Here is a 26683-nt window from a genome sequence, read left to right as displayed (position 1 = left end):
TCACCTGCATTTAGACATATATTTTCTAAAAATTAAATAAATAAAGTGATCACAAGGGCATTAGAGATGTTCTCCAAAGCCTGGTCAGTGTCTCTGAGGCTGTTGTTGGCAGTAGATCTTGAAATCACAGGTTCCCCCTGATATTACCTGGCAAATCAAAAGAGAAAAGTCCAGATCCATTTATAAAAAATAATTTGATTATGGCCAGTACACAATTTTAGTTTCAGTGAGGGTTGAAAAATTAAACACATTTTAACAGACTTTGTGTTGATACATTCTTGACAAGTGTACTTTTAGCACTCTGTATAAAAGTAATGTAAGCTATATGGTATGGTAGAACAATTGTCCACATGTATTTATAGAGCAGTATTTGGGAAGCACACTTTAATGACACTAAAGATAAAACCAAATATACTGTACATTCAAAAGTACCATAAACTCCTTAAAGTGTCTTTTAAAGATTTGAAATTTTATTTGTTCTATTTTGACGCAGTTGTGTATGTATTTTAGCGAGGTAGCTTAAAAATTAACTTGAGTATACTTTAAAGTACATTTAATATAAATGTATAAATAAATAAAAGTTCTTCAAAACTTAATATGCACTTAGTATAGCACATTTAAAATGCATTAAGTACGCCAAAATTAGATACACATTAGTAACACCCCCCCCCCCCCCCCCCGGGGGTTATGTCTGGCAAATAAGAGTAAATAAGGGCATGTAATCGAAAAACTCAAACATAAAACCTAAGACATAAATTGTATGGTAAAATTAAACGTGAACATTGTAAATGCAATTATATTTCATAGAACTGGTGTGCTATGAGCTGTACATCAAAGATACATGCTAATATAATGACAGGGAGTGGTTTTCAATCTTTTTAACCGGATCACCGGCACAGCTCAGTCGCCGGTACCTCTGGTACTCAGCTGTTCTGACGTCGAGCACGCTATTTGACGTCATCGTGGGAGTGTTCCACCATCGGGAGAAATGAATGGTCATCAACACAATCCTCTCAGCGCCCATGTAAGTTGAAGACAGCAAAAACACACATTTTGCGACGTGTTGTATGAATGAAACGTGTTTCCGTACGCTGTTATCTGATCTGTACAGTGTTTTAGGTTGATCATCGTTGTTTATGCTGTTGTGGCTGCCGCCTGGCGGGGTGCCCTGTTTGCCTGTAGCTAACCATGGCTGAAGCTGAATGTTGTTTTTTTAGCTAGAGTCTAGCCAGCCTGCTAACTGACAGGCGGAGTAGTGGCCAGGCGGCGAGTAAGCGCCTGTTTTACCACCCAGGTTAGTCTGGGTGGGCGATGATAACCGTGTTTACATGCAAGTTTATACAGCTGCAAAGGATCTCTTATGCCGTTGAGAAAATATGTAGAGGTTACTCTTTGGGGACAACACCCAGGCCGGATTCAGTGACATTTTCAGAGCGGTTATACCAGGATATGCTAAACAAACTGATCCATCTAACAGCTCTGGCGTTGTCCTCAGATAGGTTCAGCGCTGGTTAATATTACAATCGCGAAGAGGAGACTCCAAACGCTAATGCAAACCTATACTGTGAGAGCTGTTGGACTAAATACGCCACCATGAAATACAAGACTTCTAGGTGTGATTAAGAAAGCCTAGTGGGAGTATGTGACAGATGGCTACCAGATACCTCCAATCTAAATTCACCCGGTGTGTCTGAGCTTTTCACACCTGTGAGGGCCGTTTTATTATGGTGTTGACAGGCAAGGTGCTGGCGCATGACTAAAAAATAAAGCTCCAGTTTTAAGGGTAAATGGCCATAAGTGCAGTATAGATCTTTGTTACACAAACGGATGCTACAGTATCAACTGCTACATAGAATAATCAAAATGTTAGATTTAGGCATGTTAAATGTTAAACTACTTCAGTGGTTTAAAATACATGAGTGTGATCATCATACAGGTTGTGGATTTCATTTCAGCTTGGCCAGTAATTGTATTCATGTTGATGTGATGAGTGAAAGACAACCAAAAATCCTGTATAAAACTCAGTGCAACACGAATCATAATGTTACATTTTGGAAACTGTTATGGATGACAACGTTAAGAATAAACACTTGAGCACCTGTATTTATGGCAGAAATGATACCTTGCTGCATCTTATAAGGAGAATGAGCTATAGCTTTTAAGCATGTAGATAAGAACACAAAAATGACAACCTTTTATTTACGAACTGTTATGTCAGTTGAAAGATGAAGGGGAATGTCAAAACAATTGCTCTGGTAAACCGGGCGGGTGGATAGCTTTTAGTCTTGGCCAATATATGCAGCTGTTAAACGTGGCTGCACTCTGAGTATGTTTTTGACGCTAAATTTTGGACACAAACTCTGGCGTTAATGTGCAATTACAGATAAACTAACATAACACAACGACCTCGCCCCGCACAGCCACACCGGTGTACACCGTGCAGTAAAGCGAACACGGTGCACTACGGTAGCTTATCCTGCTAGCTAAAAGGAGAGCAGGCAACCCATCAAAACTAAGGCAACGGTGCACTATGACTTTATTCACATTAACGATTAGCACAACCCTTGGATAAAACTATGTGTTGTATTTATGGCTTTGGCAAATATTTATCACAGCTGAGTTTTTATATGCCAGGCCTACGAAGGCTGCTAGCAAGCTGCTAATATCAGCCCCTTCTTAGCGTTAGCTAACGTTAAACCGTTGAGCTCAGACTATTTGCAGTTACTTAAACATCAGTCATAGGAAGTCTATACTTACACGAGTAAATTATTTTCTTTTATTACGCTATCTGCCTCTTCTTACTCAAACAAATGCTTTACTACAGGTAGCCAACGTGTAATGACACCGAATGCACCTGTTACCTAATGTGTAAATCAAATAATAAACCTACAGTGTATGTTTATAGTAAGCTCCATGACGTTAGCTTATTTCACGAAAAGCTCTTTTCGGTGTAATACTTGAATTCAAAGGAAACTTCATTAACACCATTAGGTGATATCAATGTAGGGGTGGTAGTGATCTCATCTGGATGCAAAGATGACTTCATCTTCATGAGAAGAACGATTTCACATGTCTTAGTCATACATTGTTTAGATTTTAATGGTCACAATGATTCATTTTATATCAGTTGTGGCTCTACAGGGCCTGCGAACGGTTCATGTCCTACAGATATTCCCAAGGGGGCTTTTCGGCGCCATTAATTAATATTACCCAAGTAATTAATTTAAAAGCCCTTGGAGGCCTGTGTTGTACAAAATTAAAACACGTGTTTTCATTATCTCATTTCACTTATGAAGCCACAGCCTGAACAGCTCTTGTGCAAGCTCTGTTTCTTTTATATAGCAACCTTACAGGTGTAGTCTGACAGGACATGCTGGTTAGATTTCTGTCCAGCTTTATCAGCACTTGTTCTGAAAAGTTGTGCAAACTGAGCCAACAATAACATCACAAGATCAAGACTACCTGCAGGTTTTGGAGCCAGGCCCTGTAGTTGCTCTTCACAGATTTGGTCTCTTTGTACTGCCTGCAAAATATCTAGGGCATGATGGGAAGCATTTGGTGATGTGTATTTTTGACAACAATACAGCACCTTTTTCCGTGGGTCCCAGGGGGCCTCAGCTCTTCATAGATTCGTGAAGAAGGGGGCTTGGTGGAAAAAAGTTGGGAACCACTGGTCTAGACTATGTTGATGCAGATCTACTGTTTGTTCCCCAAAGAAAATGTGTTGTGCATACTACAAAAAATCATTTGATGTTGCATCAGCATTATATGTGATGTCAGAGTAGTCTTTACATCACCCTGTTACTCAGACTGCCTTTTCTTTGTTTTCTTTGCAGCACGTGATTTTTCTAAATGTCCATGGAAACAGCTGACTGACGTTCGACAGCTATCCCCCATTCCATTTGTAAGAATTACCCCGAGGAAGCAGAGTTCAGAATTTGCTTGGATTTTGCCTTTTTCTTTGTAAATAGATCCACTGATCATCTGCTGATGACCACATCTGAAGGTAAGTTTATATAAGCACTTGGATTCTTGCAATGTTGTGTGTTCCTTTTCTTGCTAAAGCTGTTTGTCTCTAGTTTTTGCAGATTTTGGGTGCACACTTTTATTTCCATTATTATATACAGTACAGTATACCCCCATAGTTTAATCTTAATATGTAGGGCCCTGTGAAATTCAGTTTTTTTAACTTTTATACTAATTTTACCATAAAAAAGAGTGCCCTGTTTATGTAAATGAATAAAATGTTTGCTAATTAGATAGAAATAACCTTAAATTTATTGTAAAAGGGCCACAGTTGGCCCAGTAGCCATTGTTTGGATAACCCTGATATAAAATAATTATAACCGGTGTAACAGTCAGATATTTCCAACATTTTAAGACACATCCACATCAATAATCACATCCTAACTAATGTTAATAATGTGAATGAAGAAATCCTTCTGTTCTCTCAAACACAGAGTGATAGTAACTTAATAGGAAGGTCACATTAAAGTTAAATGGTTATAAATAAACCTGTTACCTAAATTTTCTTTACTCTCTGTCTATGACAGTCTATGCAGTTTGATGCTGCATTGTGTTTTACTCCAGACTGTAACGGTTGTCTCCTCATCTCCCTCCATACATCGCTGTCTGTCCGTCTGCCTCATATCAGACTGCTAAGTAAATGTGGACACGTGTTGGCTCATAAAGCAACCAAAGGGAACCACAGTATCTACGGGAGGAATTATTAATCTAATTGATACTCGAATGTAACATCATTTAGACCACGGGACTTCATAAAATCTCGAGTCCGTCTGACACGAGTTTGAAGCCTCTGAGGGGTGAGCAGGTCTTCAAGTTGTGACTTCAACCGTGTGCCTGGCACACAGACACACCTCTCTCTCTCCGTGACTCTCTGGTGTGGTGAGGTAAAATAACTCGAAGCACGGATGAGTTTTCTTGTAGGTGCAACATTATGTCGCACAGGACTGCCCCGTGTTGAGCTACGTGATGTTTGCCGGTGTTTTGTGCAGCTGCTTTGACATGCTTTTTATTGTTTAGGAAGGGGCGGGGTGAGTGTTTGTGAAGTGAGGCACACGTTGTGCCCCGCTCTTGTGATCCCCTGGAACATATTCCCCAGCTATACGTTCTTCTTTCCGAAAAACAACACATTTCAGTCAAATCCATTCAATTTCCGCGATTTCCGTGTTAGATAGTAGATTCCATTTTTATTGTCCGATTCTGCGATTCTGTACATGATTTCATTAACGTGGAAATCATAGGGCCCTAAATATGGAGACAAGATAAGCATATCTGAAAGATTGTGACCACTGTGTGCGATTATGACAAAAATCATAAAATTCTAATCTATGATTTTCTAATCTAATTCTTTTGATTCATATTGATGTCACAATTTATTTGCCGTTGATATTGCAACCTATGCCTCACGTTAATTTTCAGACTTGATCACTCTTTAAATTTTGAAAAACAAGCATAAGATACCTAAAAAAAAATCTAAATTTGTAAAGAAATAATGATTTTAGAAAAGAATTGACAAAAGGGTTACTGTTATAACTGAAATATAACAATAAACATCTACCACATGGCAAAACCTATGGATCAAACAATAATGACACTGTATGTGTCACAGTAATCACTTAATCACGATTATTTTCATGACTGATTGAACTAAAATTGTTATTGAATTTAATACTTGTTTTTTTTTTTGCTCAACACTAGCATCAAGTTAACTTAATTAAAAACATTATCAGTTAATTATAACAAATATTAAATAAAATCTGGAACTAATTAGGGCTGAACTGAGGTATATTTGCAGATGTAATACTGGAATTAAACAGTCACTGAACCAGACAGTTTAAATGTGTCATGACAGTGTTTGTTTCCAGAGATGCTTCTTTAACACAATAAAAGCCTCAAATGCTGCTAGACACACGTCACTCTGTAGATGATGTGACCTTGGATCGCTGCATGTACGCAGAGGCAATAGGCGAATGTCGACTGACCCATTTCTGAGAGAACACTTTGCCTTTAGCCGTAAGGAGTTGCATGCTATTGTATTTTCAGTTTAGATGTTGGATATAGTTTCATGTCTGTGAAGAATTTTTCATCAGGGGTTGAAAATAGCTTTTCAAAGGCATTTATAGATGATTCTTGGTGCTGCGTCACTTACGTAGACCACATATGACAACTGACAGTCCTGAGATTATGATCGGAGACACTTTTATGTACACCTTTACTTCTTACATCTGTGAGTATTATCACAGCAACCAGGCAGACATGATCCCAGTGTAGGTAGCGCTGTTGAACACAGACTATAACACAGACTATCTTTCTCGTGGTTCACTTCAGTGTCTCAAACATGAATGTATTCGTCAGCGATTGCACTCTTAGGTAACTGGTAGTCAGACTTTTCTTGCAAACATCCCATATAGAAGGGTAGAGGCTGCATGTTAATCCATGAACAGTTTGATTCTTACCAAGTAATTAAAATGATTGGCTCCTGTAAGTTATTACTGAAACATGTACAGCCTCTCTTCCAGCATTGGTAAGATTCCGTTCTTTTTTTGTATGATTCTCACTACCACCTACCCTTAACAACATGCTTCCTTTCTTATCCAACAGTGCAGATCTAACAGCAGGAGCAGCAGTAATGAGTCACTGTGTAGCACTAATGGAGCATTTTTTCTGCTACATTGTGCTGCTGGCTTGTTAAGTGATACTTCATAGCTCTGCTGACTCGTGGAATCATTTTTCTGTTTGTCTGCAAAATAATCCATGCACTGCACAGTCAGACCCATCACTTAAGGCTGGGATATGTCCTTGGATAAACACGCTTCTAAAACAGTCTGTCTGGATGCTCAATGATGGTTTTCACACGTAGCAATAAACTGTATGTAACTCAGGCTTCTTTACATAATGTAAGTAAGAAAACATCCGGCACAAACAAAACATTAATTGATGTCGAGCACTGTGTGCTTGGAGAGATGGTGATTTGATTTTGATTTCCTGTGGTTCAAGCAGTAGTGAGATTTGGCAGAATCAGATGATCTATGTCTGTTTCTGGGATTGAAGACTTCTTTTTTTATGCTACTTAAAAACATCTTGTTGGAATCCAGGTGCAAAAGAGAGATGGCACAAATATAGTGGGCATGTAAACAAAAGAAAAAAGAACCCTCACTGGGACAGTAAAGCCATTACAGATCACCACTGTGTAGTAAACAGGCCTTTTATGGAATCTTAATAGGTATGTGTACCATTTTGTAGATGTTCTAGGCTTTTGTATCCATGTGTTATAAGTGAGAGGTATTGGTTTCAACAGTCTTAGGGTTTTGCAATTCAGGGTTGCTGCAATTCATATATTTTACAGGTGTTTCTTGGCTGTTTGAATCAGGCCACTTGATGTTACTCCCAGTAGTGCCACTCTGGGGTCTTGTGTAATTTCCTATAGCACAATTCTTATAGCACATTAGATATGTCTCACCAGATTGGAACATGACTACTAGGAATGCACAACATTGGATTTTTGCTGATATTTCCAATCTAATTCTAGCTGATTCTGTAAAAAACACCAAGTGCAAAGAGAGGCTGAGTCGAGCAGAGCTGAGAGAGAGCTGCGGTAAAGAAAACAGTCTGGTACATTTGAGGCTTCATACAAAAAGTTCTGGGCTCATGGTGTGCGTTTCTTAAGTTTGTGTTGCTCTAAGGAACCAGTTATACCTGATGGCCATTTGTACATTTTGCTGATATTTTAGGCCAATAATGATTTATACTGCTGAAATGTATAACTTGGCTGCAAATATCAGCAGAAATTTTCATATGCCAACACTGATATGATGTTGAAAATTGCAAAGGCATTCACTTATGGCTTTCAAAGGTGCAAACCCTTGCAGCCTCACCAGGCCTGACCAACCCAAGCCTCTCGGTCAATATGATCAGATGCAGCCCTTGTTGAATCAGCCAGTCACCCATGGCCACCCTGGGTGCCAGAATCTCCTGCATATGTCAGCGTCTGACCATCAGCTGTTTAGGAAAGCTCCAAGGTCTGCAACAACACTCTCCTAGTACAAACCTCCTTTACTCCAGTCCCACTAGCTGTCCAATCCTACATTATAAGAGAGAACCTATCGAGGTCCTACACTTACTACCCTTGACCTTGTTCGGAAAGATCCAAACAAGTTCGCAAGACTAAAAATAGCTCATGTGAACCTTATTCCTCCAGATGGGACAGATTTTAACGGACCATCTAAAACTAGAAGAAGCGCCTGATTGCTAATTCATATCTTAATTCTTCAACATCTTATACTGATACCATGGCAGCTCAGTCTGATGAATTCTGGCAGCCACATCAGTTTGCTCTCAAGAAAATCACAGGTCAAGGATGCACCAGACATCAGATGTAGAGATATTGAGGCTTTTGAATGATTTGCATATCACTGATAACACTGTACATCCCTAGACATGACTAGAACATTGTGAGTATGATTAATAACATGTTTCCCCACAGTTCTGTAAACAGGAGCTGGGATATATTTGGCCTCTTTTAGATGTTATTTCTGGAGTCTAGTAATCATTATCCACTTGAATTCCTTCCTTATGTTTGAGTTTGTAGGGATAGATTTGAGGTGATCAATTTCATGTTATTTTAAAACAATGTTTCAATGACCAATGTGTGAATTTAATCAAAATAGGTCTGTTTTTTACTTAAAAAGCCCAAAATCAAAAGGAAAGAAAGAAAAAGAAAAAATTTGCATTCACAATATTTCAACACAGTATCAGTAGGCAGATAATAGCTCTGATAATATTGTGTTGGCAGATATGAAAATTTCTGCTAACTGTAAATACTGACCATATGCATGAAAAAGTTTTTGGATTGTAAGGCAACACCATAAGCTAAAGTATTTTTCTTTGTTCATCCTCGTTACTTAAACTTTAGAATGCATTTTCAGTTTCTTCCACTTATTTGGGAAAAGTAAAACCTGATAAGTTTAAAACCTAACAAAAAAAAATCAAAAATAGAACATGCACATCAGTAAATAGGGTGCTGGATCCAAAAAGAACTAAGTAAACAAGGCGTAAAGGTCCACAAACCAAGGAGCTCCCATTTCAAGTATTTATTTTCAACCAAGTGATGTTTCGAGCCAGCATACTAAAGCTTGGTTACCAAGTATAAAACCTTGGTTGCTAAGTATAAAAGCTAACAGGAAGTAGATTTCACCAAAAATTACATCTGCATATGAGGACAACAGGCTTATCCTACTGTACAACACAAAATATAGATTCTTTTATTTGTTTTATGCCTTTTGAGTGTGTTTCAGCCAGTTGGTGTTAGTGAATAAGATATGTATGTAGCCATGTAGTCATTTTGCTGATGATGGATCACAAGAACTTGTTATTAACTGTTATGAACTAGAATTCCACTACAAGTTCTGGAGGTCTTGGAAAGTTGCCTTTAAAATTATTAGAGATTCCCAAAACATGAAAAAGGTATTACCAAAGAATTCTGTGAAAATTCAACAGTCCCTTTAAAAAATGTCCTAAAACACTCCCCAAATGTTTCAGTAAGCTTTTCTGAAAAAGCCCAGAGTCCATTTGAAATCAAATTTTCAAAATTCCTGAAAATTTTCAGACAAATTCAACAAAATTTCAAAGCAAATTCCTCCCAAAATATTGTACAGTAATCAAAATCCCCCCCAAAACACAAATATATCCCAAAAAATAACCCCTAAAAATCTAATTATACTTTCCAAAATGTACAAACTGATCCCCAATCCTTTCAAGAAAATTCCTAAAATGTTTAAATTTAAATTTGAATTCTCCATACCTTCTAAGCAAACTACTTAAACTCTCAAATATAAAAAAACAATCCAGTGGTAGACTTTACTCTGATAATGTAAGGAAGCCAAAATGTAACAATGTCCTCATATGTACATGCAGGTTCTCAGGAGGTTAAAGTGTTTTCTATATTCATAGATGAGTACTGATTTCCCTGTCAGCTAAAATGAATTAATAAACATTGGAAATTGTTCAGTGTTGGTAATTGGCAAAAATCCAATATTGTGTATCCAAAAGTTAGAGGGTTGGTAACAATTGATAATGCTAGCACTGTTGCGGATTTAGACATGGCTTAATAATTTACAATAAAATGCATTCTAACAAAAGGTAGCATACATTTTTTTCTTGTAAAATTAAAATGAAAATGCGTTATAGAAACAGTAGATATCTGTCAGCTCATTGGAGAAAATTATGACAGCAGGGGTCTTCTTAAATCTCTGCCCCTCCTGTGTTTACTACAGATGAGTCGTCTGCTTAATGGCATATTTGATCAAAATAGCAATAATGCAATGCAACATTAGAAGAGTAAAAACAGCCTTAAACAAAATGAATACAAACAAATAAAAACATTGGTAGTTAGTAGCATCTGATATGTAAGTATACAATATATAAAGTTTCTGTTTTATGGTAGCAGAAGGGAATAAGTGTGTGAAGAGCTGATGTGTTAATTTTGTCATGTAATGAGTGCTGTAATGTACAATAGTTTCTACAGGCTCGTCCTGTATCGACTTACACGTCTCTGTATGTTTTAAACGAAGGTCCATTAGTTGGTTGAGTGTTGACTCAGCATATTTGGAGCTCTTAAGTCTCTCATCTTCTGAGGTACTTCTTCACATACCCATTATAACCAGTAACTGCTGGGTTGAAGGATTGCAACCAAGACTTTTTAGATCATTTCTTCTGCACAGAACACTGTGTTTATGCTTTCTTTTGTTTCTATTTCTGCTTCATTTAGCCCATCCTGAGTTGTGAGCCAGTAGAGGAGAAGCTGGGCTGATGGTAAGTCACACTCTTTCTCTTTTGCTTTTTTTCTCATTCTCTTAACAATCTGTGAAAGTTAAAAAGCTTTTATGTAAGTTGACACCTGAGAGCCGAGGACGTGGACTCATCACAGTATAGGATTTTAGTCTCGTTATAAAATGAGATGCAGGGTGGAACGGCTGTGGGTCACTGAACACCTTAATCCTCTGAAAATTGGATAACAATTACAGTTCATTTAGAATTTAATTTACTTTTTTTACTCTCTGTAGCCTCCTTTGTTAGCACCATCCAAGCACCAAAAGTTTTGTTGATAATTTATTTCTGTGATGAATACTTTCTGGAATATAATTATTCAATTAGGAAGAGGTCACATGTGAAGTTTGGCTTACATCCTCATAAATAAACCAATACAAAGAGATTTCAGAAATTGTCGAGAGCATTGACCTTCACCATGTGTGATGATAAATATCAGCATTTCAGAAAGTGTTCTCTAACCTTGTTTATTTTGTAGACTTTGTGTTTCTGCATTACTGGGTTGGCACTGTCAGATATACCTCATGCTGTTCAGCAAGAATGGACTCCACCTGTTTTCTCTCAGAAAAGAGAGAACAGAAAACTTTTTTCCATCATGAATTGATTTTATGGCAAAACAAGAGACAATCCATCCTATATTAAAATGCAAAAGAGCTGTCATGTCTGTGTCAACCCAGTTTGTGTTTCTTGTTTTATATTCTGCCACTGCTTATTATGTTCATCACCCACTGCTGCATGTCATAATTCATTTTATTTTCCTTTTGTGGTAGACAAGCATGACATTGAGCCAAGCCACAGATGCATGCCCACTCAAAAGGTCCAACTGAGCGCCGTCCCCTCTGCTTCCCGGCTCTCAACCAGTCTCTCAGGGGGGTGGGGGGGGTGTCAACGGGGCATAGCTAGTCCCCTGCACCCCCAGTAGAGCCTCACTGTGAAACTGGAGGTCTCAGATGGATCAGGGTAGTAGTGAGCAGAGTCCAGAAGAGCCGGACGTAGGAGGTCGAGCAGAGCCGGAGGCCGGCAGGAGGGCATCGGAGTCAGAGCACGGCTTGTCCAAAATCACCCATAATGCCCTGGAGAACATGGGAGCGTTGGGCCATGGCCTGAAGCACTTCTTCCAGCCACAGCGCCGACGCTCCTCCGTTTCCCCACATGACTCCCTCTCGTCCTGCACGGGCGCCCCTTCCTCCGAACCCACTGATGTAGGGTCAGAGGTGGGGGACGCCCCCGCCTCCTCCGCCCTGCCCGTGGATTCTGACAACTCTGCCACTTCCGCCCCTCCCGCAGCTCTGAGCAGAGTTCTGCAGCAGATCCGAGGTGCTCCACCCATGATGAAGCGAGGCACCAGCCTGCAGAGCCGCCGCAGCAAGGTGGGGGGCTCTGGGGACCCTCCCCAGAAGGGAAGCCCCCAGATCCACAGGCGAAGCACCCATGAGGCCCTGCTTCAGGCTGGACGCCCACGCTCCTCCTCCACCACAGACACACCCAGCAGCCCTGCCCTCGCTGACATGCTGCTGACCTCAGGTTACCACTCAACTGAGGAGCAGGACAAGGTGAGCGTCCCAGTCCTGTCAACAAGTAACTAATGTAACTTCAGGCAACAGAGTGGGAACAAATCCCAGTGCTGAGCTAAGACATGCACTGGGAGATTTGGGAGGGTTTGGATATATAGGTCACACAGGCAGTAGTGAGTATGCCAGTGTGTGGGGGACGCACAAAGGAGGAGAGCTGCTTTTGCTTTCTGGTCACACTCCTTGTCTAAGTCAAACCTAAGAATTAAAAAAGGCTCCTCTTATGACCATAGAAACTTAAGGGAAAAAATGTTGATTTTTCTCCAGTCACAAAGGTAATTCAGTAATTTTTGTCTACACACAAACAGGTTTGGAAACTTTTAGCTACTCTAACATTATATTACCGGATGCACATTTGCAGGCTGTAACAAACAGGATAGAGGGGGCTTAACATGATGCACATGGTTTCATGTGCTGCTTAAATCCAGTTTGCATATATTTAAACTAAAGCCCAATTTTAAATGAACGTACAAAATAGAAAAAAAATGTCAGCAACAAAATCCATGTGAATTCGCTTTTTTAAATCTTTATCCTCAATTCATAACATTCTATCCAAATTCTAATATCTTCTACTCATACACAGATATGTCAATGGTGGTTTTGACTTTATTTTTCTTCTTAAAATCTCTGCCACAAGAAGTAAAAAAATCACCTAATTTAACCTTAAAAAGTATGATTTCCAAGAAGATATTCTCCAGGTCATAAAACTTCAGGTTTAAATACTTGCACAAAGAGACAGAGTGCACTGACAAAGAATCTAACAGATTGTATTTGTTTTAAAAAGAAAAGTTTTACTGAATCATGCACTGATATTTGTGCAAAACTGTCAAAGCTGAGAGAATTGGGCAGCCATGCTAAAAGGCTGTTAATGGTTTGGATATGCCTGGATGAACCGGTGAATGTGGAGATGAGCTGTCAGTGAAGGAAGGTCAGAGATTGCCTTTGACTGGTTGGTCACTATGTGCTTTAAGCCTTTCTAAATATAGCCCTCGCTGTCTCTGAGAGTACTTCAGGTCAGAGAAGGCTTGCAGCGCTAAATACGCTAAAACTAAATGATTGGTTTTTGAATAATGAACAAATGAGCAAGAAAACAGTGAAAGCGTATAACTTAAAAAATTTTAGAAAAGATGATGTATGAGCACAGATCACTTTATTAGATACACCTCTTCGACTACTTATTAACCCAAATATTTAATCAGCCAATCACATGGCAGCAACCAGTGCTTTTTTTGTATGCAGATATGATCAAGAAGACCTACTGAAGTTAAAACTAAGCATCAGAATGGAGAAGGAAGGTGATTTAGAGGCTTTTGAAAGTGCCATAGTTATTGGTACTTTACAAGCTTGCTGGAGAGTTCAAGAAACTACTGATCTACTGGGAGTTTTGAGCACAACAGAAGAAATATTCAGGGAGTTTTTCCCTGTTGATGGCAAAGGTCAGTGGAAAATGACCCGACCAGTTTCGAGCTGATAGCAAAGCAACAATAACTCAATAACTGCCACTCCTATCAGATGAGAACATGAACTGAGGCACAGTTCCCTCAAGCTTGCCAAAATTGCATGCAAAGAAGATTTTAAAAACATTGTGTTGTCTGATGAATTTTGTATTCTGCTGTGACATTTAGTGGTGGTTTCAAAATTTGGCATAAAGTAGTCAAACGCCTGTCAAACCACCAACAAATATGGCACCTTTAAGTCACTTAAATGACCTTTTTTCCTGTTCTTATGCTCAGTTTAAACTTCAGCAGATTGCCTTGACTTTGTCTACATGTCTAAATGCATTGGTTGCTGCCATGTGATTGGTTGATTTGCATTAATGAGCAGTTCAACAGGTAAGCCTTATAGTGATCAGTAAGTGTATATTTGAAATGGATGTTTTTTCAATGCAAGAATATTAAACAGTTTTTTTACAGAACAATAAAGAAAAAGATCTCAGCTTACATAGGTTGATTGGTCCAACCTTAAACTCCACTAAAATATTAGTATATAACCAAATTTTACAGTCGATATATGCTGATATTCATGGCCAAAATATTGAATGGAAATATCAGGAGAAATTTCAATATATCTGCTGATACCGATATTTGCCTTTTTGAGACACTGAAGTGTGAGAGAAAATACCTGTCATGCCACAAAAAAAAATTGTTTCTTTCAAATCCACAAAAATTTGCTGAGATTTTTGAGAGATGTCATTTTAAGTTTTTAATCAATTGACCCTCTACCCTTGGTTTGTTCATTTCACATTATGTTAAGGCCAGTTATGTTTCATCCGCATACTCAGTTTCAGTAAAAAGTAACTTCATGGAACAACAGTCGTCTCTTTGATATTTTGCCACAATGCTTGGCAGCCCTTTTAACAACCAAGGGCTTAAAAATCAACCTTTTGTGCTGCATTATTGTTTGTGTTAGTGATAGATGGCTGCATTAAAGATGAACACATGGGATCAAATACATCCTTTGTTTATGTGGGTAACATTATGTTTCTGTCAAAGAAAAGCTTTTGTTTTTATCAGCAGCTATCTCTTTTCTCACTTATCATCCAGTAGCTTTTATGATATTTGATTTGACTGGTCTTGAAGACCTTATGTTAGCTGAAAAGCAAATTATGTTTCAGTTTAATTATAAAAATTGTAAAAACTGATGTAGAAACTGGGTTTATCTGAACGTAACTGCTTACCGTGCTTACCATAAAACATGCACATTTTCAGTAGTGGCTGTTATAATGAGGCCTTTCAGTCTGTGTTCATAACCTTGAATTATTATTTACTGTACTTCTTGTGTTGCCCCAGTTTGAGACTCTAATGACTGTTTATAGCCTCAAATTGGGCTCTGCTTCCAACTTTTCTGCCTCCTGAGAGGTAAACTTAAAATCAGTGCCATACCTCCTGTTAAATCCTCAACTAAGCTGGACAATTACTGAGCTTTTGTTCCTCACAACACTCACTGTATCTTTCTCTGGGGACTACTTGAACTAAAGCCATAAAATGACAGTCAAAAGGAACTTTTGTTTAACAGGCGCCATCTGCTGGTATGAAAAGTGTAGTGCCAAATACATCTTCAGTTAAAAGAAGACATGGCTGTTTTCTTTAGACACAGCAGGGGTGCTAATAAGACAGAGAATTTCACACTGGATACACATTACATACTAAATGTGGTGCTTAAATTACCAAATTTTCAAACTTTGGATTAGTTCTAGTACATCAATTCATATTGATACGTATTTTGATACCAAAATTTTTCAAGTCCAAGGCACCTACAATTTGTTCTAATAAGCAAAAATGAAAACAGCAGACAAACTTATGTCTACAACCCCATTTCCAAAAAAGATGGGACATTTTTTATATTGTAGATATAAAGAAAGGGTGGTGATTTTTCAAATGTGAACCTCTATAATTAGAAAAAAAGCACAAATATAATATCAGACTTTGAAACTGAGAAATGTCATCACTTTGGAAAATTATATGTCTGTTTGATATTTGATGACAGCAACACATTTTTGTTGTAGTTGTAAAATAGACGTGGACTACTCTGAAGCAACATTTTTCTTTCGACACCACTTTTGTAAGAATTTAGGACCTTAGGAATCCATATTTTTTTCAGTTAGAAAGTCAGGAATTAATATATTTGGGGTCTCATTTGTTTTAGTATGTATTTAACATTTTAAAATGGCCCATACAGTACCACTCAAAGTAACATTTGGTTTTAACTGAACTATAGATCTAAAGTTTTTTGGAAAGCTCTGGTACATTTTGATACTACTGATCATTACTACAGCAGATAATGGTCCATCTTAAATCTGGTAGCACAACCTTAGAAACTTTCTAAGGTTGTTATACCACATTTTAAGGTTGACAACATTCTTGACACTTTCCATTAGAAAGTGTCAAAAATGTTTTCAATCTTAATACCAATTGCTGTTATTAGCACTCACTTCTTGCTCATAATTGATGAGTTATACTTGACCAAACAAGTGATTTTAATGCTCTGACTTGATACACGTAAAATGAGCAAACACAATTCTACTTTTTTTCTTTAACTTTTCTTTTTATGTTTTTTGAACAGTTGGATCGCTATGATGGCACGGGCCCTGCTGTGTCGCCCAATGCCCTGCCATACGGGGCAGATGGGTATGATGTAGTCGACAGTACTCCAGACCCACAACGAACTAAGCAGGCCATTGCCCAACTACAACAGAAGATCCTAAAGCTCACGGAACAAATCAAAATTGAACAAACTGCACGTGATGATAACGTGGCTGAGTACCTGAAACTCGCTAACAATGCAGACAAACAGCAGAGTGCACGCATCAAACAGGTGTTTGAGAAGAAGAACCAAAAATCGGCCCAAACCATCCAACAACTGCAGAGGAAGCTGGAGCATTACCATCGAAAGCTTCGGGAAGTGGAGCACAACGGTATCCCTCGCCAGCCCAAAGACGTTTTTCGAGACATGCACCAGGGGCTGAAAGATGTCGGCGCTAAGGTGTGTACTTTCCTGATTCCTTCAGCGTTCTCTCTTTCATTTGCTAAGCAGTATTTAAAAGAATTTGTGACACATTAGTGAAAAAAACTTTTGCCTAATATATAGTATTTCCTGTGAACAGCAGTCTAATAGCTGGAACTTTATGCAAACATTCCTAGTACAGTTATTTACACTGACTTGACAATGATGCAATTCAATAACATTTCAGTTCTTAACCGTGTCTCAATTCATGGTTAGCATACTTCTGATATCAGCCTTCAGAGCCTGCGTAGGCGACTCCAGCTGAACTGAAATGGGATCGTGTGGTCTAGTGAGGATTTCCTGTTTGCGTCTTCAGCTCTTGCCCTTTAAGTATTGTTTGTAATCCCTCCCAGGAGCCTTGACAGCTGTCATAAGTTGCATCACAAACTAGATCTAGATCTTTTGTAAGAAAATTTGAAGTTTCAAGCCCCAACCTCTCTCTCCTTTTTTGTTTCACATTAGTATTGTAGCTATTCATTTGAGTTGAGTTGATATTTAAATGTATCATACCACTTCTTAAAAGTTTGTCAGCCTTTTAAACAGAATGAATCTGGAGATATGTCAGGCTGTAAATGATGCATCAAATTAATTCTTTGTCACCTGGGGAATTTACTTTTATGTTTGCCACATTTAAAGGAGACTTTGAATGAAATAGCCTGTGTTGTGCTGTTGTGAAGAAATAGGTATTTTGTCCATATGCACCTCCCAAAGGATGAAGTCACTGAATTGGGACACAGCTCTAGTGTATAGACCTTTTGCATCTTATGTCACAAATTCTGTCCTGGCCAAGCCTGGAAAGCAAGAAAGAAATGCTACAATCTGAGTGCCAATGCTTAATACATACTCTTGTCCAAAAAGTCAACATGTTGATCTGTGTAGTTCACATTTTGTACAAGTAAAGCTTAAACACTAGAAATGTTAGTATAAGATACCTCAAAATAATTTTTGAAGCATAAAGCATAGTATTTTTATGGAAGCACCACATTTGCAACAAAACAGTGATTGGGCTACTGCTAATGCTAGCAAATGCCGGTGTTGTGATTTAAAATGTGCCTGTGTTCACTGGTGACTTTCAACAGAATGAGATGTTGAAAACAGAAGAAAGGAAAAGCCCCTCTTACAGTCACTACAGTTACTTCACAAGTCTCTCTGTGAGCGCCTTCAAGGTGACTCACCTTATTTGACAGAGTCATTGATATGACTCACTGCTACTCTGGTCGTCCACTGTAGTGAGTGGCTTTATAGTAGAAATATGTCCACAGGTGGTCAGTATAAACAGCAATGTTGTATCCTTCTGGCAATTACTGCCACTTTTCGATTTAAGTGTTCTCAAGAGAAAACTAATTTCACAGATGCATTTTGACCTAAATGGTACACTTCCATTGAGGCAATGGAGCACAATGCCTGACGGTTTTTCATCACCTTATTTTCACTAGTTTGGGATTTTATTAGAAATCATGCGTAGTTCTCATTTTGCAGTCCGAGTGTTGACCAGTCTTGCTGATTTCAGGTGACAGGTGGCCTCTCCAGTTTCTCTCAAGCCACTCACTCTGCAGCTGGAGCTGTCGTGTCAAAGCCAAGAGAAATTGCATCTCTCATCCGTAACAAGTTTGGCAGTGCAGATAACATCGCAGCCCTGAAAGACTCCCTGGATGAATCCCAGGGAGACGAAGGAGTGGGTCCTAGTGGAGCAAGGACCCTTGGGACGGGACAGTTGCAGTCCAGTCCAAAGTATGGGAGTGACGATGACTGTTCTAGTGCTACTTCTGGCTCTGCAGGAGCTAACAGCACGACTGGAGCCCCTGGAGGCCCTCCAAGCTCCAAGGGCAACACCCTTGAGCATGGCCAGGCTTCAGGCTTTGATGCCATTCTCCATGAAATCCAGGAGCTTCGGGAAAACCAGGGTCGACTAGAGGAGTCCTTTGAAAACTTAAAAACCCACTATCAGCGTGACTATACGATGATCATGGAGGCCCTTCAAGAGGAGCGATTCAGGTATTGTAAAACCGCTATTCACTGGAATATAGGGGGTCTGTATGGGTAGAAGGAGGGGAAATATCCTATGTACTATACTCTGTTTTCACTTTTTTTCAGGTGCGAACGTTTAGAAGAACAACTCAATGACCTGACAGAACTGCACCAGAATGAGATTCTTAACTTAAAACAGGAACTAGCCAGTATGGAGGAGAAGATTGCTTATCAGTCTTATGAAAGAGCGAGAGACATTCAAGTAAGCTTCTTCAGTTGTTTAGTTTTATTTTGTTTTGTTTTGGGGTTTTTTAAGACTTTACTTACAGACTATATCACTGACATTGTTATTTCTGACCTGTAGGAGGCACTGGAGGCATGCCAGACACGTATCTCCAAGATGGAGCTGCAGCAGCAGCAACAGCAGGTGGTGCAGCTCGAGGGTTTGGAGAATGCCACAGCAAGGACTCTTCTTGGGAAACTAATCAATGTGCTGCTAGCTGTCATGGCGGTCCTTTTGGTGTTTGTGTCCACAGTGGCTAACTGTGTCGTCCCCTTAATGAAAACACGCAGCCGCACGCTTACTACACTGCTTCTTGTCCTTTTCCTCGCCTTCCTCTGGAGGCACTGGGAGGCTATTTCAGAGTATCTGCATCGCTTTCTTCTGCACCCCAGATGACCGACTTTGAAAGGCTTATTTAAACATTCAAAGAACAGAGGGGCGGGGCTATTGTTTAAAACGGCATCATTGACCCACACAGGAAGTTGAATTTCAAAGGTCCTTCCTTTTCGTATTCCTCTGCTTCTTCAAACACTCAGGAGGGTTGCATCTGAGCTTTGTCACTTTATCACCTCCTGATTTGTGTTTTGAGTGGAATAATAGGGAAAAGAGGAGGAGAAAAAGATGGATGCTTGATATCGACTTGCTTTTTTGGTGCATTTGTGGCACAAGCACATACTGTAAGGGTAAATGGGTTATAGTTGAAGGAGGGGTGGAGAGAACTGCACACTTGATTTCTCTCTTCTGAGTGAATTTGTTTACATGTGGGAAACTTTTGCTTTGTTTTACCACAGAAGAAATTGTAATTCAGAGTTTTATTACTTTTGAGCTGAATCAAGTGGTATTGTTTTGAAGTCACTGCTATTTTGAACACAGCTGGATGATGTTTTTTTAATTTTCTTTTAAGTGTAATGAGCCGACAGTGTTCTGCTGATTTAGTTGTCCACATTTTCTTATTTGTAAGTTTTTATCTCTTCTGGTCTTGCCATTTTGATTTTCAGTCTGCTCTTTTTCTCTTTTATTCAGTCTTTTAAAATTTCAGCTTGTGTGACCAACTCTTCCTCTTTTTCTTCGCTACACCTGAAGAATGGGGTGCTTGCACATCAGCTACAATGCTCTTGAATCAGACTTGTCACTGGATCATATAATTGTGGGTTCTTGACTTGTTTCTTTTGGATGTGTGAAGTCTATAACACTGGTTCTGCCACAACCAGGATAAAACTATTGAGTACTTATATTTGGATTTGCAACCTTGCCCCCAGGGCCTGCTGGGTTCTGCTATCCTGGTGGTTCGTCCACTGCAGAAGAATAATCTATGAACTGACTTAACATACTTGAAGAGCAGCAAAAGTGCTCAAAGACTCAGTGCTTCCGTACTGTTTCTATTAGTGACAATGAAATAGTAATACTTTTTAGTTGATTTTTTTATTTTTTAAAGACAAATAAATTTGCTGTTTTAAAAGGTGAAAATGAAAGTCTGTTGTATTTGTCTCCAGTGCCATGAAGTATGTTTTACTCCTGTTGGGGTCACTTGTTCATAGACTATGTGTGGAATATACAGGTGTATCTTAAAAAATTAGAATACCATGCAAAATAATTTTTTTTCCTGTGATTTACTTCAGAAACTTAAATTTCCATAGATCCTATGGTAATGCTGTACAGCTTTTATAGAAAGTTGACTGGAAGGGAAAAGTGTGGTAAGAAAAGTGTACAACAGGGGTGAGGACAGCATTCACTAGGTTTTTAAACAAAGCAGATTCGAGAAATGTAGGGGAGCATCACAAGGAGTGGATTAAGGCTGGACTCTATCAAGAGCCCCTGCACACATTGAAATGTCTTGTTCTCCGTGTCAAGCCAACCCTGAACCACAGACAACATTATAAGCTTCTTACCTGGACTAAGGAGAAAAGAACTGGACTGTTGCTCAGTGGTCCAAAGTCCTGTTTTCAGATTAAAGTAAATTTTGCTTTTCATTTGGAAATTAAGATCCCAGTGTCTGGAGAAAGATGTAAGAAGCACAGAATCCAATGTGCTTGAAGTTCATTTTTTCCCCCAGTTTCTACAGTCAGTGATGGTTTGGGGTAACATGTCTGCTTCTGTTAGTCCACTTTACTTTATAAAGTCCAGAGTCAGCCATCTGTCAGCTGTCAGCCATCTAACAGGAAATTTTAGAGCTCCTGAGAAATTTGTGGAGATTCTGATCTCCTTTTCCTGTAGGACTTGGCACCTACCCACAGTGAAGCCAAAACTACCGCTACTGGTTTTCTGACCATAGTATTGCTGTGCAAGATTGTCAAGCCAACTGGCCTGACCTGAAATCCACAGAGAATCTCTGTGGTATTGCAAAGAGGCAGAAGACACCAGACTCAACAATACAGGCAAGCTGAAAGCTGCTATCAAAGCAACCTGGGCTTCATCACACCCCAGCAGTGCCATAGACTGACTGACTATGCCACGTCACATAGAAGCAGTAATTTGTGCAGGAGTTCCAAACAGGTAATGAGTGCACAGATGAGCATAATTTTCCGATAGGTCAACAATTATGTTTTATTAATCCTTTTTTGAACTGGTTTATTCAAATATTTTGAGATGGGTGAAAAGTCATGAAATATTTCCATTTGTAAGGCTGAATCAAGAATATATAGAGGTTTCACTTCTTGAATTAGATAATAAAATGGGCTTTTCACGATATTTTTTTTTTTTTTTTTGTACCTGTAATGTACAGTACAGCTGTACAGTGTTCCTGCTGCAGGTATATGTAAATTCATAGATGTGAAGCCTTCATGCTAAACAAAATATCCATTAATAATATCCAACAACTAAAAATAGTTTTTAATCATGATTATTAAAAGTATCTTGATAACGTCGATTGTAAATCTAGTTTCACTTTGCTCTTCATCCGTCAGTCCTACCGTTGCGTGTCAAAATGAAACTCCAACGGTTGGGACAGTTTTTTTTTTTTTTTTTTTGTAGCTAACTGCTAACAGTAACGTTAAACGTACCGTTTTCTCTTTTTTTTGCAGGGTTTATGACTGTCTGTATATTTTTCACTCAGTAATAGCTGAATGTCGGTGTTTTTGGAAAAGTAATACCATACTAGCTGGACTGAGTTGAAATATTAACGCACGATAATTTAAACATACAGTATAGTGGCTAAAATTAGCGAAGTGTTCTGATTAGAACTGTTCCTTATGTGAAAGACTGAAGGATAAAAATTACGTACTAACTTCGTGTGAATCAGGTAAGAATTCCCTATTTCCACAAGTATTAATTAATTGAGTCATGTTACATAAAGCATATTTTTAACTTTATCCAACCTTTTACCAATATCTTGTATCAGTTGAATGAGCTATACATTGGGAGCATCATTAGTGACTTCAGGTGTTTGGGTTCTAGCTGTGTAGGGACCATCACGCAGTCTTGTTTTCTATTGTATGGATCTGGAGTGTGTTTTATTCACTAAAACACTCACATTTTTAACCATCCTTGTCTGTGTAGGTGACACGTATTTGTCCAGCCCTTTAATCCCCTGAAAATATTAAGTACAACTCAGGGCAATAAAGGTGGTCATCATGGGGCGGAAAAAGACCTCAAAGAGCAAACATCTGCGGTTAAGCCAGAAGTACGGCCAAGACCCTGACCCTGACCAGGACTCAGGCTTTAATGCTCTGAAACACGAGATTCAAGAGTTTAGGGATTACCAAGTTCACCTCGAGGAATCCTTTCAAAACTTTCAAGCCATGTATCAACATAAATACTTCAAGCTTGTGCATGCTCTACAGCAGGAACGGCACAGGTACCATATCCTTTCTACAAGGGGCTCCTTAGGTATGTTGAGAGTCACCAGCACATGTTTAATCTGTTTTGTGGTGGTGTGATTATACTGTAGGTGTCAGCTTTTGGAGGCACAGCTTAACGACTTGTTTGAACTGCACTGGACTGAAAGTATGATCTTGAAACAGGAGCTGGCTGTCATGAAGGAGAAGACTGCTTTCCTGGATAAGGAAATTTCAATGGATGTTCATGTAAGTTTTTTAGCAGATCTTTAGATATATAGCAAGAAATGCACAGGTGATTTTCGTGACATTAATTGTAGCCAAAGTGAGCCAGTATATGTAGGCTCAATGGAATCAACAGTGATTTACAACTGTATTCAAAATATACCAGTCCAAATTCACCTACTAGATCAATCACTGTTTTTGGTAGAAATTATATTTCTACACTGCAAATCATTTATAGTAGGTGTAGTAGAGTCATAACAACAGACCCAACAGTCATGGCATATATGTCATGGCATATATGCCGCTGAGTCTGTGTAACAGAATCATTAATTGAATTAAGATTGCTTCCCAGGATAATGAATTTTCAAAATTATAGCAGTGTGGAGTTCAATTAGTGAGGTCATTCGCTCTGTAAAAATGTTGTACATGCTTGTTATAGGGCATTTGTCTCTGAAAATATGAATAAATGGGTCATTACAGACATTGTTCAGAAGATCAGAGACTTTGATTATAAGGTTGATTTGAGAGGGGAAAACTTAGAAGAAGAGACAGTTTATCAGACAACCCCCAAACCCTGAATTGAAGCAACGGTACACTGTGAAGACAGTAAACATACTGCTATTGTTTTGAACACGATTATATAAGTCACATCTGAGTATTGCTGCATTATTAATGCTGATTTACTGTAACAATTGGATAAAGCAAGCAGGGTCTACTGTCTCAAAGAGTCCTAAAATCTGAAGGATTATTTGGTTACAGGTCATTTTTTTGGTAACTGAATATTGGTTGTGGAGAAACTTCCACTGAATCACAATATTCACTGACATTATCCTACTGGTTTTTTATTTCCAAGCCAAGTGACCATGTTTTGAACAGAATCCACATCACGACTTCTAGACTTCCTTTATAACTGCACAATTTATGTTTCATTGATGTAAAAATTGTAACATACAGGTACATCTCAAAAAATCTGAATATTGTGAAAAAGTTCAGTATTTTTGTCACTCATTTCAGAAAGTGAAACCCATATATTATATTGACTCATTACACATAGAGTGAAATATTTCAAGCCTTTATTTCTTGAAATGTTGATTATGGCTTACAGATAATGAAAACCCAAAATTCAGTGTCTCAGAAAATTAGAATATTACATAAGATCAATAAAAAAGGATATTTTAAGCAAATGTCAGTGAAAGTTGTGTAGGAGTACAGTTTCAGTTTTATCTCTGACCTGCAGGAGGCGCTGGAGGCATGTGAGATAAGTCTCTTCAGGTTGGAACAACAGCAGAACACTGAACGGCATGAAGGTTTGGAGCATGACACTGCTGAACGTCGTGTTGGACAGTTAATTAGCGTGCTGCTAGCACTTACCGCAGTCCTAATATGTGCATCTATTATGGTCAACTTTGGTATTCCCCTGATGAAGGCATGCTGGGACATCCCTCTCGCACTGCTTTATGGTCTCTTGCCTCTGCAGACTGTTGGGTTGTCCTAGATATTTCTGCCCTTTGTATGCCATAAGGAGTAATTGTCTCATCTGATTTAACTGGTATCTTTCAGGAATCTAGTGGAACTGTTAGTATTTAAACCTTTATCCACATGTCAGCACACGTTTCACCCTTTAAGACATGTCATTGTATTTGGGAACCTAATGCAACTTTGGCATCACAACAGTAAACAATTGTAGACAGCTATAATGCGATGGGAAGTAAACAGTCTTAGTGCTATGATAGGATAAAACTGCACATTTAACACCTGAAAAAGTGCAACCCCAAAATTAAAATGAATGTAATGAAGTACATTTTAAATGGTCAGATTTAAAGCGTCTTTGTGACTCCCAGATTTCTTGCCTTTTGATCAAAATCAGGCACAAGTTTTACCAAGTTAATGGGCATTAAAGTTAAAATCAGACAGAAGCTCCAAATTAAGATTTTATTGCAAATACAAAACAGTATAAAACATTTAAGAACCATAACTTTACTCTGCTGCCTTCTTCCCTCGTTTCCCTGCAGGGGCTTTAGGAGCAGGGGCATCACTCCCTGCTTTAGCAGCCTTACTCTGGGAAGCTTTTCCTGTCTTTGGCTCCTTTGCAGTCTTCGCCGTCTCTTTGGTCTTTGCTGCTTTGGTTTTGGTAGAATCAGAGGCTTCCTCTCCACCTCCTTTCTCAGAAGTTTTTTTAGCTTTCGGTTTCTTTGCTGCAGCAGGTTTTGATGCAGGTGCCTTATCTTTCTTGGACTTTTTAGCAGGTTTTGAGTCCTAAAAATGGAAAAAAGTTGATCAGAACAACTGTTACGCTGAAGACTTGAGTTTAGATTTCCATTTAAATTTGAATTTTAAGTGACAATTCAATAACAGACTGCTTATGCAACCCATAAACAATATCTAATTCAGCAAAAGCCACAACTGTTCCCCATGACTTTATTAAAACATTTTGATTCAATTTTAAACTGTCATCTGCTAAGCATACAATGTCAGCCTTCAAAAGGAAACACTAATATCAAAAAGAAAAGCCTCACCTCTTTAGTCTTAGCTTGCTCGCCCTCTGTTTCTTTCTTTCCTTGTTTACCTCCTTTTTTGGTACCTTTTAGAGATAACATGCCATTAAAATATTTCAAATGTCCATAACGCTTGACTGCAAATCCTTACATTCATACCTGCTTTTTTGGGCTTTGCAGCTCCATCCTTGGTTGTTTTGGGCTCCTTCTGAACATTTGGATCTGTGTTCTCAGTTTTTGCCTTCTTTGCCTCTTTGACCTTTGGTGGAAGCTTAAGCAACGAAGAACACAAATAGACAGTTTAATGAATTAAAGTCACTCGCTTTGAGCAAACTGTTTGGCGTCTTACCCTGAATCTTCCCATTGCGCCTGTGGTGAAGTTGGAGTTGGCAGGACGCACCAACGTGCCAGTCTCGATCCCCTTCCTCAGAGCTCTACGGACCAAGTGCTTCAACCGAACCGAATCGATGGAGGGGTATTTCTGTTTGATGTAGCTCTGTATGGCCTGTGACGACACGCCTTTACGTGAGTCCAGCTCCTTGAGTGCTTCTCTCACCATGATGGCTGTAGAGGGGTGAGCCTCAGGTTTGCTCAGCGCCGCAGCATCTATGGGGAAATAGTAAAGTTTAACATTTGTTAAAGGTAGAACATTTTAAATGGGCGAAAATTACTTCGATATTTGACTTAAAAATGTAGGACCAGACCTGATTTTTTCTCAACTTTCTCTTCCTTTGGAGCATCGCTGGAGGACGAAGGAGCCTCGGTAGAGTCTGCTGCTTGCCTTTTAGGAGGCATTACTAAAAGTAAAAATGTGAAATGACTAAGGACTCTTCTGAGAACAGGATAATTAAAGTTTAAAAGAGGGATGCTAAAAGTCCCCAGTGTCTGTCTTTATGAGGTCGCTTCCGGTAAAACGAGACCAGGTGAAGCTAATCACGCCAGGTGCAAATCATCAGAGGTTAATTAAAGCCTTCAGGGACCGTAGGAAAAAAAGCTGTCCGCAGTCGGGTCGTGTTT

The 26683-nt window shown here is 38.9% G+C and overlaps 3 protein-coding genes across 5 annotated transcripts; 2 read left to right on the top strand and 1 right to left on the bottom strand.

Annotated features, from left to right (window-relative positions):
• The first annotated feature begins 907 nt into the window (after positions 1-907).
• Positions 908-20640, top strand: tmcc1b (transmembrane and coiled-coil domain family 1b). Of its 3 annotated transcripts, none has more exons than XM_041783483.1 (8): positions 908-1024; positions 3837-4006; positions 10790-10833; positions 11619-12401; positions 16482-16901; positions 18433-18917; positions 19017-19152; positions 19255-20640. In XM_041783483.1, exons 4-8 carry the CDS (start codon positions 11799-11801, stop codon positions 19567-19569), a joined length of 1959 nt encoding a protein of 652 aa, XP_041639417.1. In that variant the 5' UTR covers positions 908-1024; positions 3837-4006; positions 10790-10833; positions 11619-11798; the 3' UTR covers positions 19570-20640. The 3 variants fall into 3 exon arrangements, with proteins under 3 accessions (XP_041639417.1, XP_041639416.1, XP_041639419.1); XM_041783482.1 differs by lacking the exon at positions 908-1024 and adding an exon at positions 2470-2523; XM_041783485.1 differs by lacking the exon at positions 908-1024 and adding an exon at positions 2471-2523 and having other exon boundaries at positions 12136-12401.
• A 2102-nt stretch (positions 20641-22742) lies between these two features.
• LOC121507303 (transmembrane and coiled-coil domains protein 1-like) lies at positions 22743-24988 on the top strand. Its single transcript, XM_041783584.1, has 3 exons — positions 22743-22966; positions 23060-23195; positions 24409-24988. The coding sequence occupies exons 1-3, from the start codon at positions 22743-22745 to the stop codon at positions 24664-24666; spliced, it is 618 nt and encodes a 205-aa protein (XP_041639518.1). The 3' UTR covers positions 24667-24988.
• Positions 24989-25089: 101 nt separating this feature from the next.
• On the bottom strand, positions 25090-26574 carry LOC121503944 (protein B4). The gene is made up of 5 exons (XM_041778569.1): positions 26371-26574; positions 26016-26272; positions 25826-25937; positions 25688-25752; positions 25090-25427 (listed from the first exon to the last, which is right to left on the bottom strand). The coding sequence occupies exons 1-5, from the start codon at positions 26459-26461 to the stop codon at positions 25149-25151; spliced, it is 804 nt and encodes a 267-aa protein (XP_041634503.1). The 5' UTR covers positions 26462-26574; the 3' UTR covers positions 25090-25148.
• Positions 26575-26683: the final 109 nt, after the last annotated feature.

This window comes from Cheilinus undulatus, linkage group 3, assembly GCF_018320785.1.
Source record: "Cheilinus undulatus linkage group 3, ASM1832078v1, whole genome shotgun sequence".
NCBI classification, from domain to species: Eukaryota; Metazoa; Chordata; class Actinopteri; order Labriformes; family Labridae; genus Cheilinus; species Cheilinus undulatus.
Note: the sequence above shows the minus strand (reverse complement) of the source record. Positions and strands in the feature narration are given on the sequence as shown.